Source organism: Ovis canadensis, chromosome 20 (genome assembly GCF_042477335.2).
Source record: "Ovis canadensis isolate MfBH-ARS-UI-01 breed Bighorn chromosome 20, ARS-UI_OviCan_v2, whole genome shotgun sequence".
NCBI classification, from domain to species: domain Eukaryota; kingdom Metazoa; phylum Chordata; class Mammalia; order Artiodactyla; family Bovidae; genus Ovis; species Ovis canadensis.
Genome location: NC_091264.1, coordinates 25,025,642 through 25,043,714, shown reverse-complemented (window position 1 = coordinate 25,043,714; position 18,073 = coordinate 25,025,642). Strand labels below are relative to the sequence as shown.

General features: G+C 35.8%; 1 protein-coding gene across 1 annotated transcript in view; it reads left to right on the top strand.

The window, feature by feature from the left end:
* Positions 1-18,073, top strand: part of SRPK1 (SRSF protein kinase 1) — a 67,965-nt gene that overhangs the window by 26,682 nt on the left and 23,210 nt on the right. The window contains 5 exon segments of the mRNA XM_070289419.1: positions 6,453-6,571; positions 7,391-7,499; positions 8,657-8,744; positions 9,804-9,891; positions 17,087-17,193. Of these exon segments, the coding sequence (XP_070145520.1) occupies positions 6,453-6,571; positions 7,391-7,499; positions 8,657-8,744; positions 9,804-9,891; positions 17,087-17,193 (511 nt within the window).

Below are 18,073 nucleotides of genomic sequence, written 5' to 3'. Positions count from 1 at the left end.
ATACATTTTTTTAAAAATCAAAGCACACACACACACATATATTATCCAGTTACTTGCCTTTTTCATCATAATGGTGTGTCTTAACTTTCCTTGAATAGTACTTCTCCAGTTATATGAATGTGCTGTAAATTACTTAATTGCTACTATTGATTACAAATTATATTCATTTATTTTACACTAACAATGAAGTGGTGACTTCTTTTGCTTTAGTCTTTATTTCCTGCTTAGTTAAAAGATCTGGAAGTCTAGCTATTGTTTGACATCACAGCATCATGCTAAGGCACTGTTACAAGTTCTCATAATGTTTTTGGGATTGGTTTTTTCCTATGTTGATTTTTTTTTATCCCCAAATTGTGGTAAAATACACATAACGAAATCTACCACCTTAACCATTTTACCTGTACAGTTCAGTCATGTTAAATACATTCACACTGTTGTATAACTATCACCACCATCCATCCCCATAACACTTCTCATCTCATGGAACCGAAACTCTATATTCGTTAAACGTTTTGAGTCTTTGCTTTCAACTCTTTAGGTGTATACCCAGAGTAGAATTGTTGAATTATACAGTGATCCTATTTTTAATCGAGGTGGGGGGAAGGACCCACCATACTGCTTTTCATGGCAGCTGCACCATTTTTACATTCTCAGCAGCAAAGCACAAAGGTTCCGGTTCCTCCATACACTTGTCAACGTAGGTATTTTTAAATATGTACCTGTACTTTAAAATGCATTAATAATAAGTAATATATATTAATCAATACCTATGTAAGGGTGACTCAGTGATCAAGAATCCACCTGCCAATGCAGGAGACATGGGTTTGATCCCTGATTCTTGAAGATCCCCTGCAGGAGAAAATGGCAACCCACTCCAGTATTCTTGCCTGAAAAATCCCATAGATGGATGAGCCTGGTGAGCTACAGTCCATAGGGTCGCAAAGAGTTAGATACGACTGAGCACACACACATACATAATAAGATTATGCTAATTACTATATTAAATGTCAAGTTCTCACAGCAGCTAGTATCCTCATTCTGTAGGTGAGTTGCTTGTGACTGCTTTGGATGTCAGGGTTTCTGCTCTGAATGTCAGTTTATGCTAGTGCTCTCAAATTAACTGGAGAGCTTTTCTAGCTCTTAGAGATACACTGGTACACTTTATTTTAAAAGAATTTTTTAAAAAAGAACTACTCAATTAACTCTTCATTGAAAATGTAGTAGCACTTGACCTTACTGTTTGGACTTGTTGCTTTTTAGGAGTGCTTCTTCAATTTTTTAATCTACATGATTGTTATATCCATGTAGGTATTTTGTTTTTTTGTTCAGTAAAACTGAGTATATCATAGATTTTAACATGTAATGCACTCATATCTAAATACTCTGAAATTTTATATTTCATTTCCTCTTTAAATCAAGATCTACCAAGATATTTTCATTTTATTCTATAGTATGCCAGGTTTTTTAAATGGATATAAAGTTATGTATATGAATGTATCAATTTAGATCAAGCTTGCTTGTTATTTAAATTCTCTGTGTACACTTTTCATTTATTTGAATTTTTTATTCTCCATAAAAAACAAAAACTATAGAAAAATTTTTTGCAGGTACCTTTTTCTCCCCCATGAATTAGGCACGCAGTTGAATCTCTCCCCATTGCTGCCATTTGTATTTTGTGATAAAAACATGATTAACCTCAGGCCAGAGAAGGTGATGGCAACCCACTGCAGTACGCTTGCCTGGAAAATCCCATGGATGGAGGAGCCTGGTAGGCTGCAGTCCACGGGGTTGCGAAAGGTCGGACACGACTGAGCGACTTCCCTTTCACTTTTCACTTTCATGCATTGGAGAAGGAAATGGCAACCCACTCCAGTGTTCTTGCCTGGAGAATCCCAGGGCCGGCAAAGCCTGGTGGGCTGCTGTCTGTGGGGTCGCAGAGTCGGACACAACTGAAGTGACTTAGCAGCAGCAGCAACCTCAGGCAGTGTAAAGGCACTTTTGAGGGTAGTTTGATGGGTAAGGTCAATAAGATTTCCAAATGTATGATAATGATTTAGCCAAATGGCATTAAGCCAGCCATGTGTTGGAGTCATACTTAAAAGCAATCAGAGCCAATAGTCTTTAAATAAAACATTTGAACTATAAACAAAAATAAAATAACAAATAAATAATAGTAGCTCCTACTCAGCCTAAGAAAATCTCATTGCCGTATATGATGCCATGTGTACTCCTCCTTGATCATATCTCTATATTAGTAGTTCACTTGTGGAATATAGCTATCCTAAATTTGTCTTGTATTTCTTTTGTGTTGTTACTTTATTCATTCTTTTTACTCAGCTTTTTAAAAACTGAGATATGATTGGCATATAATATTGTGTAAGTTTAATGTGTACAACATATTTGATGAATTTATATCACATTGTGATTGACATTGTAGTGTTAACTAATATCTGTTATATCTCATTATTTCTTCCAGTGGTAGGAGCAGTTAAGATCTAGCCTCTCAGAAAGTTTGATGTTTGTAATATAGTTTTATTGTCTATAATTACCATACTATGTGTCAGAGATCCAGCAATTATTTACTGACTAGTTGCAGTTGTGTAATTATTTCTATTTTAACTACACATTGGCTGTTCTGTATGTGTTTAGCCTAGGAAGGTGGGATGCATTGTATGTATTCTGCAGCTTGCTGTTCGCACTCCATCCTATGTTTGTGCAATTCATTCATGCTGATGGATGTAACTTTTTCATCTTTCCTGATGGATATATTTTATCAAAATACTATAGCTTACCTGTCTCTCCTCTTGATGGACATTTAGTTGTTTCCTGCTTTTCCTTATTTCAGACAGTGCTACTGTGAACACGATTGCATATGCTTCTTGTGGAGCATTCATAGCAGCAAGATTTATAATAGCTAAACAGTAGAAACAGAGATGTCCATCAACGGATTAATGGGTAAATTACAGTCTGGCCTGTCTATATAATGGAATATTATTCAGCCATAAAAAGTAATGAAGTACTGATAACACCCTATGGCATGGATAAACCTTGAAAACATGCTAAGTGAAAATAGTCACAAAAGACCACATAATATGTGATTTTCTGTATCTGAAATATGCAGAATAGGCAAATTCATAGAGACATAAAGTAGACGAGTGTTTTCCAGAGTCTGGGGGAAGAGTGTAATAGTGAGTAGCTGTTGATGGGTTGGCTGGAGGGAGGGGGATAAAAATGTCCTAAATTTTGGTTGTAATGAGATTACACAACTCTGAATATACTTTAACTAGTGAAGTGTACACTTTAGATTGGTGAACTTATGGCATGTGAATTATATCTTCTCTGGTGGCTCAGATGGTAAAGAATTTGCCTACAATGTGGGAGACCCAGGTTTGATCCCTGGGTTGGGAAGATCCCCTGCAGAAGGAAATGGCAACCCACTCCAGTACTCTTGCCTGGAGAATCCTGTGGACGAAGGAGCCTGGTGGGCTGCAATCCATGGGATCACAGAGTCAGACACAACTGAGCTACTCACACACACACACACACACACACACACACACACACACACACAAAGAAGTTAAAGTAACTTCCAGGAAAGTGTTCTCAAATCCAACCCACTAGTAGGTTATAAACCAATGTAGTGAGTCAGAATGGACTTAACAGTTTCTTTGGTGTAACTTTTTGTTTTAAACTACAGGAATTTCTTCATCATTTATTCTTTAGAAATTGTAGGGGTGGGGAGTTTGTGTGGCTGATCATGAAATGTGTAAGTGAACATTCATAAATAGCATATGATGATTATTAATATATAGTATTTGACTACAAAAGACTCAGTAAATTTTTGTTTAGTACTTTGGTTTGCTATTGAGTGATTAGTGATGATTATACCAGAAATGGAATCTTGAGTTGAAAGGATCCTTCGAGATCAGAGAAAACATTCTAACTTGGCTTTTATTATCTCTTGATTCACACTCCAGACTTTGTGTCAGAACAAGCTTGGAAGTATAAGGAGAGCAAAACTGTCAAGCTTTTCCACTGCTTTCTGCTTTCTTCCCAAATTTTTGCCTTGATTCTGCTCTATACCACAGCCAAGTGTATTCCTATTTCTAATATTACTGGTGTTTTAATTGGGTTATAAATTATTTGACTTCTTCAGAAGCATACTGCTATTAAATTTTGATCTGTTGTTCATTTCAGTTTATATTGGAGATTTTATAGATGTACTGGGTTAAATTTCATATGCTTTGAGAGCTTTAAACTACTGATAACAATGGTTTTTCTTCTAAATATAAATAGCATATACTTGTGACATGAAATATTGATAGGTATGATAAGTTTTAAAGCACAGACTGAAACTATTTTAGAACTCTTCCTTTTAGTTCTAGGAAGACTGGTTTTTAGGTTCAAGTGTTAATAAGCTGAAGTTCTTTCTGTGGTATTTCTTCAGAAATTTTATACTATTTTAACAACCATCAGTCAAAGTTACAGTGATACTGAACTCTTTAATCATGTTATCATCTTTTCCTCACTATCTAATAGTAACTGTCTCTGTTTTCTCAAATTTTCTTTCTTTTGGGTTTTTGTCTTTTTCTGGCAGGGGCTTTTATTCAGTTGTCTGATGTTCATTGATTGACATCATGTGTAAAAGCATGGGTTAGTAAAACATGGGCGGTTTGAGAAAGCCAAGATAATACAAAGATCTCAAGGAAACTTAGAGACTATAAATTCTATCCTAAAGATCAAAGAAGGCAGTACATCATTGAAACAATACAAGAGTCTGTAGAAAAGGAACATTCAAGAGAAAAAACAGTGGGAATTTCATGTCTGTTTTTTACAACTTAATATTTCACTGCTTTTCAAAAATTTCTCAATTACAGTTCTTAAAAATTGTAAGATAACAAGTTTGAAATCAGAGAATTTGTTTTAGAAACATGTCTTACTAAATTTGGAAATGTTCATTCAGACTCATTCCCACTTAGGAAAGTAGGCCAGGTAAGTTTCCCAAAAACATGCTTTCACTAAGAATTGAATCATGCAGTTTTGTAACTACTTTTGTATCCTCTGAGGGACAGAAAGTACCAAGAGTTGAGGCAAGTTGGAATGGCCACCGAAAATCCAAATCTAGTCATGCTTGCCACTGTGGTTAGGTCTCAGCAGCCCATTAATTTTGCTATTAAATTTTTTTCTGTTGCATTGAATCTTTTGAAAACAACAACAACAACAGTGTGATGAAAAAGGTTTGGAAATGCAAATAAAATACCAGGAAATGGGAATTAAAATTCCTTTTCCTGCAACTGCTGAAAAGAGTGATGTGGACACTGCTTCTTTTGCTCAAAGCTTCATGAAGCAGGCAGCTTTTTTTTTTTTTTTTTTTTTTTTTGGTATGTTTGTGATTTTTCTGGCCACATCATGCAGTATGTGGGATCTTAGTTCCCTGACCAGGGATTGAACCTGCATCCCCTGTAGTGGAAGTACAGAGTCTTAACCACTGAACCACCAGGGCAGTCCCAAAGCAGGCAGCTTTTAAGTGTCAGAGCCTGAATGCAAATCCAAGTTTTTCTGCCTCCTGAACTACTTACTCAGTGCTCAAAAGTTTTGATATAACTAATTGATGGCATGTAGAGAAAGGAATCAGTTTTAAGTGTTTAGCACATTATAAAATAACATTTTAACCTGTCAAACCAAGTTTTTGAAATTTAGTAATACTTGAATACTCAGAGCCCATATGTGGCTGGAGATGTAGTTCATTACAGCTCTTTCAGAAAAGTCATACTATATAAAAAACATTTGTGGGCACAGACTGGGAAGAAATAATCCAAAATGTTAATATGTTCAGAGTAGAGATGTTTTAGAACAAAATAATTATTTTTCAAATTTCCTATATTTAACGTGTTATTTTTATAAATGGAAATGTTTCTATCTTTATCTGGTAGTTCAGGGGAATAATTCTAAATGCAGAATAAAAATTGTCTAAAAATACTCAACAGCTTTAATTTTTAGTACTGAAAAATTAGAAACAAGTGTCCAGCTGAACAGAATGTACCTGAGGAGATAGTGATACCACTGAGGGAAGTAAGATTTTAGAGATTGTGTAGGAATGAGAGGGAAAGTTAACAATATAATAGGGAAAGCAGGATACAAATTTGTTTATAAAGTATGTTTTTTTATAAAAATAACAGGAAATTACTGGAGGAAGATCTAGTTTTACCAGCAGTTTTGTTTGAATATTGAGACTCACGTAATTTTTCCCCTTTATACTTTTCGTATATATTTTCCAGGTTTTATTTAATCATGTACTGACTTTTTAAAACTAGGCTTTTCCTAGCACGAGATAAAGTGATAGGTAGTGTTTTCCCAGGCTGCCACTGCATAGCGTTCTGTTTGTGTTGTCTGTTCATGGGTCCTGTTTTGTTCTGCTCACATGGGATGAACATGTTTGTGTTATTTCTTAGATCCGAACCTCAGCCCCGAGGCTCTGCTCCACACTCTGAGAGTGACCCGCCCGAGCAGGAAGAGGAGATCCTGGGGTCTGATGATGATGAGCAGGAAGATCCCAATGATTACTGCAAAGGTAAGGCTTTCTGTGAGGAGATACCAAGGAAGATGTAATTCATGTGTACACTCTTTCATTTGAATATTTGATCTGTCAGCATAAATGGTGTTAATGCTTTCTGCTTATTGCATCCTTTTCTCTAAGTATAGGAATTAGTATTTCCTTTCAGTTTGACTTAATTAAAGCTTAGTTTAAATTAAATGTATCTACTCCCTTTTTCCTTAAAAAATGATGGTGCATATTTTCCTTAGAAAATTTCAGAAATATATTAATCAAAAAGAAAACAAAAGTCGTCTATAAAGCTGTCATCCAGAAGTGAACAGTGATAAGATTTGGTATGTAGACTTTTGAAAAACACATTTTCACTACTCTTTTCTCAAAGTGATGATTGCTAAGCTACATTATATTAGAATTACGGATACTTAAAAACCATGGCATAAGATTGCCTGATGTATTTTGTTTCTTTTACAAAACGTTCCAGGATTCTTGGGTAGGATCGGATCTTATAACAGAATGTATCTTACCATTGAGGAGAACTTGGTTCTTCTCAGCGGGCAGAGATAGATGTTTAAATCCTTTGATTCCTGCCACTGTTGTCACCTTTTTCTGGTCTTCTGGTTTCTGTTTTGTTGTGCTGTGTTTTGGAAAAGTAATTTTTTTTTCAAGTTAACATGAGCTCAATAATACTATGTTGCTGACTTGCTTTAAATTTTTCTTTTGTTGAATTGATTGTATTAAAAGAAACCATTTTTATTTGCTGAAGATGTATAAATGTTGGAAAATGTAAGATTTGTTTTTTCTAAGTGAGTGATTCTTTCCCTCTATTGTTTCTTCCAGGAGGTTATCATCTTGTGAAAATTGGAGATCTGTTCAATGGGAGATATCATGTGATCCGAAAGTTGGGCTGGGGACACTTTTCAACTGTGTGGCTATCATGGGATATTCAGTAAGTTTTAGTACAAGAGGATTAGGTGATGCCTAAATGTTTGTGTTTAATTTTCCACCTTTAGTCTAGCTCTAGACTGATTTCTCCTTGGGCAAATGACTTTCCTCTGGTGAAGCAGCACCTTAAAGGAGACACAAGATTGATTGAATTATTATCAGTAAGGCTCTTGAAACTCCCAAGTTCAAGACATTACAGATACTCAAAGAAAGTATAGTATATTAGTTCATAGTTTTTCCCACTGGAATAGAGCTAAATTTTTAGATGGTATCCTAGACCAACCTGTGTGAAATTATTTTCTTGTGTTTTGTTTCTATAACAGATTTGCTCAGCCATACAGTCTAAAACCTCTACATAAAAATCACAGGCAGTTAACATTGGATGTTTACCTTAAAGTATATCTTCTATCTTTGATGAGACAGCAATTGCTATCTATGCACTATTTTTATCAGTTTTTCACCCAAGTATTTCTTCTGGCTTCTTGCTACTGCTAAGTCGCTTCAGCTGTGTCCGACTCTGTGCGACCCCATAGACGGCAGCCCACCAGGCTCCCCCCATCCCTGGGATTCTCCAGGCAAGAACACTGGAGTGGGTTGCCATTTCCTTCTCCAATGCATGAAAGTGAAAAGTGAAAGTGAAGTCGCTCAGTCATGTCCGACCCTCAGGGACCCCATGGACTGCAGCCTTCCAGGCTCCTCCATCCATGGGATTTTCCAGGCAAGAGTACTGGAGTGGGGTGCCATTGCCTTCTCTGGCTTCTTAGAGGAAAGTATAATATTATAGCTTTTAACCTTTTAGGTTTTGCTATATAAGTATACAGAGTACTTCTGATTTGGTGAAGTTTCCCCCCTTACTTATCTCCATTTCATGGTTTTACATGGGTTGATGGAGCATTCAGAAAGTAGATTTTAACTCAGAGAAAATGTTTGATGACTGACATTATCTAGGAACAGATTTTCTTCTTCTTATAAGTTTAGTTTGGCCAGTTAGTGCTGTTAACAGGTGCGGATGATCCCACAGAAGTAGTAGTTTGTGTTTGAGTACCAGGGAAACATGAAATCAATATTCATTCTTTCACTGTCTCCCAGTTATGGTTAAATCTTAGCTTCATAACTGAAAGGTAAGACATTTAGTCTTAATTGCCTGCATTTGTTTCTTAGGGGAAAGAAGTTCGTGGCAATGAAAGTAGTTAAAAGTGCTGAACATTATACTGAAACTGCACTTGATGAAATCCGGTTGCTGAAATCAGTAAGTATTAGATTGTATGTGTGAGCTGCATTATAAATAAATAAAGTTTTATTCAAGTTAAGACATACCAAGTATATACTTTTTGATATGGCTAAGTTTTACTGTAAAGTTCCAGTATTCTTAAAGAGGTAGAAGAAGACAGTATTTACACGTTCTGTGTATTCGGTAGGGAACTGGCAGAATATGCTGTGATGGCAACTCTCCCTATACATGCACACTGAAAAAACCTTGCAAATAAAAATGGTTATTGAGCATGTTTTATGTGCCAAGTGACACAGTGTTTTTCTTTCCTGTCATGGTTAAAAGGAGTGTGAATAAATATATAACTTCTGTTTTGTTTTAAAATCTTTAAAAATATTTAATATAAAAATAAGCACTGTAGTTATTAATTCCCTTATGTTACCTGGAAACTTAGGTAAATATTTTCAAAAACTTATTTTCAGTTTTCTTAAAAATTAGGAAATGTCAGTGAGGTAGAAGAAGCTTGAATCCCAAGTGAGAAGACACGAGTTTTTAGGACCGGCTCTATCTGAATATATCCTCAACTCATCTTTTTATTTCCTCTGAGCCTTAGATTTTCATTCAGAAAAGTGAGGATGCTAGACCAAGAGAGCTTCAGAGAAGTACTTGCAAAGTGCTAGTCTGTAACAAGATGAGCTCATGCCCCAGAGTAAATCAGGGTACTGCTTCCTTCCCTGAGAGGTTTTTCTATGAAAAAAATGAAGGCTGAATAAGCAGTATGGTTAGTGCTGTGGTTGATTTGTATCATGCAAAAGCCCCTGAATTCTTCCTGGCCTGGTAACTAGCAGTTAATTTGAGAGTAAGTAGAAAAATGTCATAATTAGAACAGTAACTATACAATCTTTGTTGATTGTATTTTCTTTTGTGAACTGTTTTTAAGCTCTTCAAGCTATTAAACTTTTATGTTTGTCTTATAGATTTGTATAAGCTCTTTTCTGAAGTAATCCTTTGTTACATATGCTGCTGGTATCCCCTCCCACACCATTTGGTTTATTTCTATGCTTTCCCTTTTTTAAAATATTGTCTTCCCTATTACAGGTTCGTAATTCAGATCCTAATGATCCAAATAGAGAAATGGTTGTTCAGCTACTAGACGACTTTAAAATATCAGGAGTTAATGGAACACGTATCCTTTTTAGAACCTATTTTGAAAACAAATCATGAAATAACTTTATTTCAAAGAAAAGAATGAGATTTGCATTGGTCTCTTTTCTCAAAACAAACTATAATCAAAATGTTTTTATTTTATTTTAAACTTTTGAACACATTATGAATCATGTCTGTCTTTTGTATGTTGTGTTTTTTAAAGCTATTGCTTTACACTTTTTCCTTTTTTCAGGCAAATTAAAACTGAAGTCAAAAGAAACTTTAAGAAGACGTGTAGTACTAATACTAAGTAAAGTTTCTATTTTATCAATTAACACAGATTTTAATGGAATTATTGAGAAATAGTAGGTTAAATAAGAATTCAGTGTACTTTATTATCTCAGTATTTAAGAGGCTGTACATGTAGATTATGCTTAGAATCTAAATGTATTGTTCATATTCTGTCGTAATGAAAAAAACCGACTGGTTTTATGTTTTGATCTGAAATTTTAGAATTTTAAAGTTGGAAGGAATGTTAGCTGTTCTTTTTTCCCCCATAAGTTAATATCCATGTGACATTCAAAGAGCTGATTGAAAGATTGTTGCAACAGCTATGCTTGTAAAGGCCTATCAAATTTTTCAGAATAAAAGATGAAGAATTTCACTTGGATTGGAGAGTCTAAAACTGTTTTTAAAAGTGTTTAAAAACGTGTAAGGAAAGATTTCATGTATTATTCTACTTTCCCTGCATGTTTAGCTTCTCTTAACACACACTGTAGCCAGTGATTTGTTAAAGGAAATGGGCTACATAGGGCTCTGTAGTATCATGTGGACTGTGGTTTAAGAGATTTGAACTAAAACACATGGAGAAAGGATAAGAAAGAAGAGAGAACAAGTGATAACATGAAGACTATCTATCACTCTGAAGTTAGTTTTCAGTTATTTCCTTGGAGAAGTGTAAACCATACCCCCCTGCCCTCCATCTGTAAGGAATACAGATACAGGAATCATGCCATATGAATCATCAGTCTTATGTCTGTTGTGGTCATTTCATAGGTGACTTACTGTGTGTATGGGCACACACACATTTTTTTCAAAGAATTAGGGAGACTAACCAAGAAATAAACCATATAGGATATTGTGATGGCTGTTAGATTCTGTTTCCCTATTACTTGACCTTGTAATGTTTGTCATTGTGCCAAATTTCTCTCTTAATTTGGGAACATTATAGTAAAACTGTAGAAATAGTCTGTATAATCTCCTTAGCAATTCAGAGTACCTTTTTTTTTTTGACCCTAAGTAAGAACAGTTTGTTTTTTTTAACTATTGAAATATCTTAATAGATTTTGAATTTCAAGTTCTAAGATGTTTTCCAAACATCATTGTGTGGTTTCTCTGTAGTTTCTGTCCACTGAGTTCCTATTTTACTCATTTCTCCCTTTATCCTTAGCCATTTCTCTCTGCCCTTCCTCCTACTTGTCTCCCAACTGTCTCGGTTAACGGCATTATTTGCTGCTTCTAGAGATTGAAAAAGATAAAGCGCAGAGCACTGAGTTAAGGTTTAAAGAGTTATGGCATTCTCCTGCCTCTCTTCTCTTTTCACAACACAGGCATAACTGTATGGAGCTACTTATCTGTGATTTTCTTTGTATCTGGGTATACTGCTTTTTCTCTGGAGCACTGTCCTTTCTCATTTCGAAGTATCACAAGGACTCTGAACTAGAAGTTAGTCATAGACTTCAGTATAAATGGGTTCGTTCTACTTCCGTGGGTGGTGAGGGGTAAAGAGTGATTAAGAAGGAACAGCTGATCTTTACATAATATTAACATAAGTCAGTGTTGTTTTTGGCCACCTATGTGACCTACTGTGTTTTTAGGATCCTTTTTTTTTCTGGTGTGTATTTTACCTCTTTCGCTAGCTTTTCTTGTTCATAAGGCACTCTAAATGTGACTCTTGATTAATTTTCAGCCTTTTTTCTTTATACCGTCTCCCACCAAATTTTTTTTTCACATATCCTTTTGCTATTTCACCCAGTTCTTTTTGTTTTTAAGCTATTAAATGTTTGATCATTTTTATATTACTACTTCCAAATTAAAACAACATTGTTGTTAAATTGTAATGCTTCTCTCATAGGAAAGTTAATAATAAAGCTAGGAACTTGAGAATAACTTAAAATTCTCTTTTCTGGTGTGTTTGTTTAAGCAATCTGCGTGCTAAAATATCTTATTTTGGTATATTTCATATATACAGAAATAGAATAGTTTGAATCCTCAGAGATCCATTACCCATTCCCAGATTTATCAACTCATAACCAATGTTGTTTTGTATCTCCTGATAATTTTGTGACCAGTCTTAAATATATTATTTCATCTATAATTATTTTAGAAAGTATTTCCAAAAGACAGAGACTCTTAAAAATACAACCCCAACATAGTTGTTATTCCTAAAAAAATTGGGGACCAGTTTCTTAGTCCCTTTATGTAGTCAGTGTTTCAGTCTCTCTAGATGTCTCTTTTTATTTTTATTTTTTAAATTCTTTAGTCAGAGTCACATAAAGTTTTTAACAGTTTGTTTATTATTTGGCACATCAAAATGTTGCTCATTTTGTATATTTACTATCCCAGACCTGGGGTCAGCCATTTATGTGCAAAGCCCTAATTCCTTTTAGTGGGAAATGGAGGACAGAATCTAAGCACAGCACACAGTTTGCCACTGGGTTGGTTACGGCCGTCACTTTTATGATTTTTCAATCTTCTGCAAAGAGCAAGTACCTTCATTCTCTTCCTCCCCTCCCTTTTTTGTGCCACTTGGAAGTTGCCCTTACAGCTTACTCTTGTGGGTCTGTGGGTTTGTTTGGACTATTTTTTCTTTGTGTGTTTCATTTTGGATAGTTTCTATTGCTGTGCTTTTGAGTTTACTAATCTCATTCTGCAGTGCCTGATCTGCCATTTATCCCATCCACGGTATTTTTCATCTCTCACTTGCTGCTTTTCATCTCAGAAGTTCAATTTGGGTCTCTCTTTTTCTTCCAGTTTTATTGAAATATAATTTGATAATTATCACACACACTGTGATAAGTCTACTAAAGTTATATTATCATACCGAGATGTTAAAAGTTGACTGTGTTCTCCACACTGTACATTTCACACCCATGACTCATTTATTTTGCAACAGGAAGTGTGTTCTTAATGGGTCTCACCTATTTCTTTCTTCCTCCAACCATCCTCCCTCTGGCAACCAGCTGTGTGTTCTCTGTATCTATAACTCTGTTTTCTGGTGTTTATTTGTTTTGTCTTTCATATCCCCCATCATTAAGTGAAACTGTACCGTGTTTGTTTTTCTCTCTCTCATTTATTTCACTTAGAAGCATACCCTTTAGGTTCATCTGTTTCACAAATGGCAAGGTTTCATTGTTTTTATATTAATATGTATACACCACCTCTTCTCTGCGTCTCTTTTTAAAAATTTTTTGTATCTCTTCAACATATGGAATACTGCTGTTTAATTTCCTTGTCCGCTAATGCTAGCAAGTGGGTCAGTTCTGGGTCAGTTCTAAATGATTGATAATTCTAATTTTCAGATACATTTTCTTGCATCTTTGTTGCCTGGTAGTCTTTCATTGAGACATTGTGATTTTTACCTTGTTGGCTGTTGGCTATTTTGTATTCCTTTAAATCTTGAGCTTTGTTCTACAATGCAGTTATTGCCAGGAAACAGTTTGATCCTTTTCAGATTTTACCTTTATGATTTGTTAGATGGCTAGGACTAATCATTGCTTCCACTGAGGCAAGGTTTTCCTAAATATTCTGCCAAATGCCCCATAACTATGATTTTTTCCAGGTTTTCTTTTTTTTAATTGGACTTTCCTGGTGGCTTATATGGTAAAGAATCTGCCTGCAGTGTAGGAGACCTGGGTTCGACCCCTGGGTCAGAAGGGGATGGCTACCCACTCCAGTTTCTTGCCTGGAAAATCCCATGAACAGAGGAGCCTCGTTGGCTGTGGTCCATGGGGTTTCAAAGCTGACAAGACTGAGTGACTTTGACTTTCTGTTCATAATTGATACACAGCATTGTACAGCATGATGATTTAATAGATGGATACATTGCAGAATGACTACCATAATAAGCTAACAGCCATCACCACGCAGTTACATGTCTTTCTCGTGTTGAGGACTCTCAGCAACTCTCACATATACAGTATTATATTATTAAGTACAGTCACCATCCTGTACCTTACATACTCAGTACTTGCTCATCTTAGAACCAGAAGTTTGTACCTCTGAACACCATCACCCACTTGCCCCACCTCCCACCTTTGGCAACCACTAGTCTGTTTACTGTGTCTCAGTTTGTTGTCTTATTTTGGTTTTAGATTCCAAATATAAGTGAGATCATACATTTGTCTTATTTGGCATAACAACCTCAAGGTCCATCCATGTTGTCAGAAATGGCAGGGTTTCCATCTTATGGCTGAATAATATTCCATTGTCTATGTAGACCACATTTTCTTTATATTCATCCATCAGTGGACACTTAGGTTGCTTCTGTGTCTTGCTATTTGTTTTGCATTTCCCTGGTGATTAGTGATGTCAACCTAATCTTTTTGAAAAAAAAAATGTCTTTTTCATGTACCTGTTGGCCATCTGTATGTCTTCTCCAGAAAAATGTGTTCAGATTCTTTGTTCTTATTTTAATCAGACTGAGATCTTTTCCCCCTGTTGAGTCATATGAGTTTTTAAAATACTTTTTATTAACTCCTTGCCAGATCTTTGATTTTTAAGTATTTTTCCCATTCCATAGATGGCCTATTCATTTTCATTTTGTTTCCTTTTTTTCTGCAGAAGATTTTTAGTTTGAAATAGTTCTTGTTCATTTTTGCTTTTGTTGACTTTGTTTTTGGTGTCAGATCCAAAATATCATCGCCAAGACCAATGTCAAGGAGCTTACCACCTGTGTATTCTTTTAACAGTTTTATTGTTTCAGGTCTTATGTTCAGGTCTTTAATACTTTTTGAGTTGATTTTGGGATATAGTATAAGATAACAGTTTAGTTTCATCCTTTTTCAGGTGGCTGTTCAGTTTTCCCAGCATGACTTATTGACGTTACTGTCCTCATTGTATATTCTTGGCTCCTTCGTTGTAAGTTAATTGATCACATACGTGTGGATTTATTTCTCACCTATAACTGAAGTTTCCTAGTCTTCCTGGTTGGAGCCCTGTGGGGATGCTGGGCACTGTTCCCTCTAGCCCTTTCAGATGGTCCCCCCCCCCCCAGTGGTTTCCTCATATGCCTGTGCTGATTACCTCTCTGCTGAGTGTTTGAGGCGGGCTGCATTGCAGATCTTCAGGGCTCTCTTTCTCTACAGCTCTCTTCTCTCTAATGCCTTGTTCTGTGAACCATAGCTGCTGCCTTGATCTCCCAAGACTAGTTCCATCTGTTTAACTCAAGGTGCTTGCCTGGAAAGTCTCAAGGCAGTAAGAAGACAGTAATCTGTCAGAGATCACTGTCTTCTTTGCCTCATATCCAAGGTCATTAAATCTGTTGTTTTATGTATTTTGCTTGATTTTGTTGTTGTAGCTTAAAGCAAGAGGGTAAACCCAGACCCTGTTGCTCTATCTTGACTAAAAAACTTCCTAGACGTATGTTTAACTCTAAGAAATTACCGACCAGTTTTCCAAAGCGGTTGTACCATTTTACACTTTTGTTAGTGTAGCATGGGAGCTCCAGTTGCTCCATATCCTCACCTACATTTAATCGTGTTTTTCACTTTGCTGGATCTTCTTTGCTACACAGGTGTTTCTGTAGCTGGTGGCAAGCAGGGCCTTCTCTTTGTTTCAGTGTCCAGGCTTCTCATTGCAGTGGCCTCTTATTGTGGAGAACAGGTTCTGGGGCATGCACGCTTCAGTAGTTGTGGTTCCCAGGCTGCAGAGTACAGGCTGAATAGTTGTGACGCTTGGGCTCAGTTGCTCCACAGCATGTGGGATCTTCCTCGACCAGGAACTGAGCTCATGTCTCCTACATTGGCAGGCAGATTCTTTACCACTGAGCCACCAGAGAAACCCTAATCTTTTTAATTTCGTCATTCTGGTGAGTTTGAAATGATATCTCACTATAATTTTGATTGTATTTTCTAAGGTAGTCAATGGACACAAGTTTGGGTAAATTCTGGGAGTTGGTGATGGACAGGGAGGCCTGGCGTGCTGCAGTTCATGGGGTCGCAGAGTCAGACACGACTGAACAACTAAACTGAACTGAACATGTCCATTTTTAAATCTTTAATTGAGAACAGTTTCTTTCATGCATTCACCACCACCACCCCCTACTGACCTCAAAGAATCCAGGCCAGTTGTATTGTTCCTTAATTTGGTTTGCCTGATAGTTTGCTCATGATTAAGTTCATTAATCATTTTTGTCAGGTACACTACATTCTTTCTCATTGTATTATATCGGAGGGTACATGATGTGAATTTGTGCTTATCATTGGTGATAATATGTTTGATCACTTGGTTAAGGCAGTCTTCTGGATTTCCCTGTTTAAAAGTACCTTTTTCCTTTTATAATTAGTAAGTAGTCTGTGGGGTGATAGTGTAACTCCATGAGAATTCTTTCTTCCCAGCAGACTTTATCAGTAGTTTTAGTATTCATTGATTCTTACCTTAAACAGTTCAGTTATTACTGTAGTGATTGTAAAATGGTAACTTTTATTTCTATCATACTTTATATATTTATTAATTGGCCAGCTTTGCGCACTGCAGAGGGCGAAGCAAGTCAGCTTCTTGTTCTTTGAAAATGCTGACATTTACGCTTTGTAGGTTGTTCTGGTATATTGTTTTCTGTAGCTAAAGCAGAATTTATTTTTCCTTGCTCTGATACTAGGAGAGTTGGAATTGTTACCTGGACATTAGGGAAGAAGCTAATCAATACCTCAAGCCTAGTGCTTTCGCTAGCTTTATGCACATATTTCACTCTTATTTTTATCACTGTTTAGATGCATAGTTTTATTGATGAACCAGCCCGCACCCCACCCCACCCCCCTGCCGAGTTTTCCATATTTTGGGTGACAAAACATTAATTAACCTTTGAAATTTCAGAATATTGACAGCTAGATTTTTTTTCAGGTAAACCACTGTAACTTATAATGCTGAAAGAATACAATAATAATTTCCTTGGGGTGGAACACAGCTTGTCGTGCCCTTTTCTTCTGTCTCCCTTTTCCTCCTTAACAAACTCCTAGATATCTGCATGGTATTTGAAGTTCTGGGGCATCATCTACTCAAGTGGATCATCAAGTCCAATTATCAAGGGCTTCCTCTGCCTTGTGTCAAAAAAATTATTCAGCAAGTATGTGTCCTACTATTTTCTATTTTGTCAAGGTTGTACACCATTTATAGTTATTACAAAATATTTGCTATATTCCCTGTATTGTACAATATATTGTACTTGTGGCTTATTTATTTTATACATAATAGTTTGCATGTGGTAATTTTTTTAGTTTCTTAAAGTGTCTGGAGTTTCCTATTTCCAATAGAATTTTTACTTCTAAAACTTAAGTTTTTTAAATTGCTGAAATTGTTTATTCAGCCTCTAGGGTTTATTGTGTTTGTTTTTAAATGTTTTAGCACAACCATTTCCCCCAGGTTCATCTTCTGTATTAATTATTAGATGGGGAGCTGTGTTTAATGCCTGATTTTAGAATTTTGGACCCTTATCTAGAAGTTCTGGTTGCAAAAATGGATTGTATATTGATAAAGAATACTTTGTCAAATTACTTCCAGCTCTTTATATAACATTATTCATGATCATTTTCTCATATTATAAACAGCTTTCAATATACAGTAAAGGAGTTTTTATCATCAGGAAAGTAGTAATATTTCAATGGCAAACAGTTTGTTTAACTAATGTGTTTTGTTGGACAGAGCGCCAAACTGAGAAGCACAAGACTTCAGTTCTTCAATAAGGAAATTAAAATTTAAACATACCTAAATCTCTTTCATTGTCACCTACATTTCAGTAGTTAAAGGACATGTCAACCATTTATTCTCAGTCTCTATACTGTACTTAAAGAATATCTTCAAATAGAATTAACTCTGTAAAACTTGAAAGACCATTTCATTGCAAATAAACTCTTTCCTTTGTTTATAGTTTAAAATTAATCTCTCTGGGAAAGTTCTTTCTAAAAATAGAAAAAGCTTTCTTCTCTGTAGGAAACTACCATATCATT